Here is a 2,941-nt window from a genome sequence, read left to right on the forward strand (position 1 = left end):
CGAAGCGCTGTACAACTGTTCCTGATTTCGTTTTGGGCGTTAATAGACCTTTGTGCACCTTTGGTGTTTGTTTTGACGTGAACGCTAGCTTGGGAGGCTCAGACCGAGAACTAAGCTGAGGAAAATACAGTTACAACAAAGGCAGTGTAAAAAATTGCAAATCTCTAAATTTCCCCAGGTATATTCTAACAGAGAAACGTGCAATTGCCAACGACTATCACTAAACGTGAAGCGCTTCGACATCACTCACTACGCTTTACGAGTGTCCTCGACTGCTCACTGCTTTCGTCGAGACTTCATTCCATGGACCCGATAGATTAGTTTGTAATCGTTATTGGTGTAGTGCTTGTTTTGGGAACCTAGACCCTGTGCTGGGTCAAAGACAGTAGGGGCTAATAGAAAAAGTGACCAAACAATTATTCTGCATCCGTTCCAAATCATTTTCTTCAAGAATTTGGCAGTGAAGCTTTGTTGTTTTTGACTCCATTAGCCGTTTGCGCGTGGTTTTGAAGGCGTTTCTGAGAAAAAAGCTTACAATCTGCAAAAATGAACACACTCGGGCAAACAGTGAGTTCAGAATTACTTTGCGCATTATGCTGACTGGAGGCCAAGATGTCTTCCTGGCCACACACACAGCACAGTTCTGCAAAATCACCAATAAGAGAGTTTGAGGGGACAGCAAATGCGACTTGACCTCTAGCGCGCATACAACAAAAAGGGCACAAACCAAACCTGGTAAATTTGGAAATGCTACTACTACTCATATAGATTTCAAAAACCAAAACGGTAGACGGTGAGAAAACACCCTAAGCTGCCACTGAATTCAGTGTCAACCATCAAAGTGATGATTAAAAAGCTTTTATGTTAGTGGGGGGATCTGGGTAGCAGATGATACACTAAAGCTAGGAAAATCCCTTCACTACCTATCAGACTGTGGACGAGGACGTTTAGAACACGAGAAAGTCTCAGCGCCAGTGGATCTGGAGCAGCTAGTGCTCAAGAGCTTTATCTTCACACGATAAGTATGCCTATTTCGAAACAAAACTTACACATGGGACTTGAGACACCAAATACGCAAGGCACCCGCATCGTCTCCTGTCGCGATAAACCATTCAGCATCAGAAGAATCCACTGGCGCGTCGATTACCGGACGGAAACACACGGTACGAACACAAGCCGGATGTTTGGCAGTTTCAAACACTGGTTTTCCGGTAGTCAGAGACCAAACCTGAAATGAAGCCGTCGAATGCAGATTAGCAATATGGTGGATTGCAACTGAGGTAATGAGATTTACTGAACATGTTTTCTCCAAGAACAGAATGGTTGTCAGAGTATTCCGATCACATACTATGGACCAAAATCATGAGACACCTGGTTACTTTATCATGCATGCCTTGTTTATTAAAACCCAAGATGATTCTGCCGTAAATTGGTTCACGAACGAAGAAGTACAAGAAAGCTATTGAGTGTGCCTATACTCATTAGGCAACTCATTCAACTGAAGTTTATTACTCACTTTAGCTGTTTTGTCTGTTGAAGATGTAACCAGCCAACGTCCGGAGGGATCGACATCAGCATCTGTGATGGTCCAAGACCGATGGGCCTCCAAATTCAGACACCACGGTGGAAAATCTCGATTCGGGCGTTTGCCTTCTTCGGGAATGGCCGGACCGGGCGAATCCTGGTCCGGGAGAATAACCTGACGCCCATAAACCATGCCATCATGACCGGCTGTGAGCCAAGCAAGAATGTGTCGCACACGCCGAGGGGACTGTTGTGGACCTTTAGATTGGGAGTCTGTGGTACACAGGTGAGGAATGCGGCGCAGGGTGGACCAAGTGACTGGGACCGGGAGTTCTGTTGTATCCGTATCACAAACCACCCGGGAATACACCTCGGCCTGGGAGAGTCTGCGTGTTGGACCAACCTCAGCCACATCAATTCCATGCATTGGCGGCCACGAACCGCTTGGAGCAATATCCTGACAACCACTGTCGCAGCTGGATAGTTCATGCGTAGTGCGAGGTATGTGCCAAAACTAAATCCAACGGAACAAAGCAGAGATACGGGTCAACAAACCATGCAATTTGGACTGCAGTTCACACAATATTTACAGGGGACAAATTGCAGTCATTATCTGACGGTAAGGCCTCCCGACGTGCATGAAAATTCAACTGTCACACAGGATGTGAAAAGGACGTCAGTGAAACGAAAAAAATTTCTCCGCCTTACCGTGATTGCTCCGCTGGCGAATATGGCGACAACCACCAAAGTGGTCCAGTCGCCTTGATCTGGCTGAGACTGCCACGTATGCAACTGAACTACGCGCTCAAGCATTTTGGGCGTTTGTGGACGGGACCGAAGCTGCTCTCTGATCGGTTTGCTTTCGACAAGGCAGTAGCGTTTCACGATGCCAAACAGATGGGTTTTGTCGTAGTGCAGTGAAAATATCTGAGTGCACACAAAGAAAATAGGGTTGGAATAGAGGGAGAAGGCTGAAAGCGGTAGAAACAAAAACAGGCTAAATCAGAATAAACTTTGTATCGGTGATGCGTCGCTCAGCATTTTTCAGCCTGAATTACTGATGGATGATCAGATGTGTGATCAGTTGATGTGTTCGCCGAGGTTGGCAGTTAACCAGTCGAGGAGATATCACCACTGCGCAGTAGACTATGTGCACACAGATAACTTCCCTCCGATTTGTATGCATGACGGATCAACAATCAAGCCACCCTAGTAACCAGTCGAGAGATATCACCACTGCGCAGTAGACTATGTGCACACAGATAACTTCCCTCCGATTTGTATGCATGACGGATCAACAATCAAGGCACCCTAGTCATCATCATCATTATCAGCTGTAATAACCGCGTACTGGTCGTACACTGGTTGTAGCTGCCACAGTTTCGTTCACCGATGATTGGGGGGTAAGTGGCTGCGC

General features: G+C 46.5%; 1 protein-coding gene across 1 annotated transcript in view; it reads right to left on the bottom strand.

Annotated features, from left to right (window-relative positions):
• Nucleotides 1–2,941, bottom strand: part of T265_06260 (hypothetical protein) — a gene marked incomplete at both ends in the record, with an annotated part of 61,290 nt that overhangs the window by 6,232 nt on the left and 52,117 nt on the right. Inside the window, 3 exons of the mRNA XM_009171470.1 lie at nucleotides 1,050–1,228; nucleotides 1,517–2,038; nucleotides 2,233–2,451. Coding sequence (XP_009169734.1) covers nucleotides 1,050–1,228; nucleotides 1,517–2,038; nucleotides 2,233–2,451 — 920 coding nt within the window. The remainder of the gene's footprint in view (nucleotides 1–1,049; nucleotides 1,229–1,516; nucleotides 2,039–2,232; nucleotides 2,452–2,941) is intronic.

The sequence above is a fragment of the Opisthorchis viverrini genome, assembly GCF_000715545.1.
Source record: "Opisthorchis viverrini unplaced genomic scaffold opera_v5_129, whole genome shotgun sequence".
NCBI lineage: Eukaryota > Metazoa > Platyhelminthes > Trematoda > Opisthorchiida > Opisthorchiidae > Opisthorchis > Opisthorchis viverrini.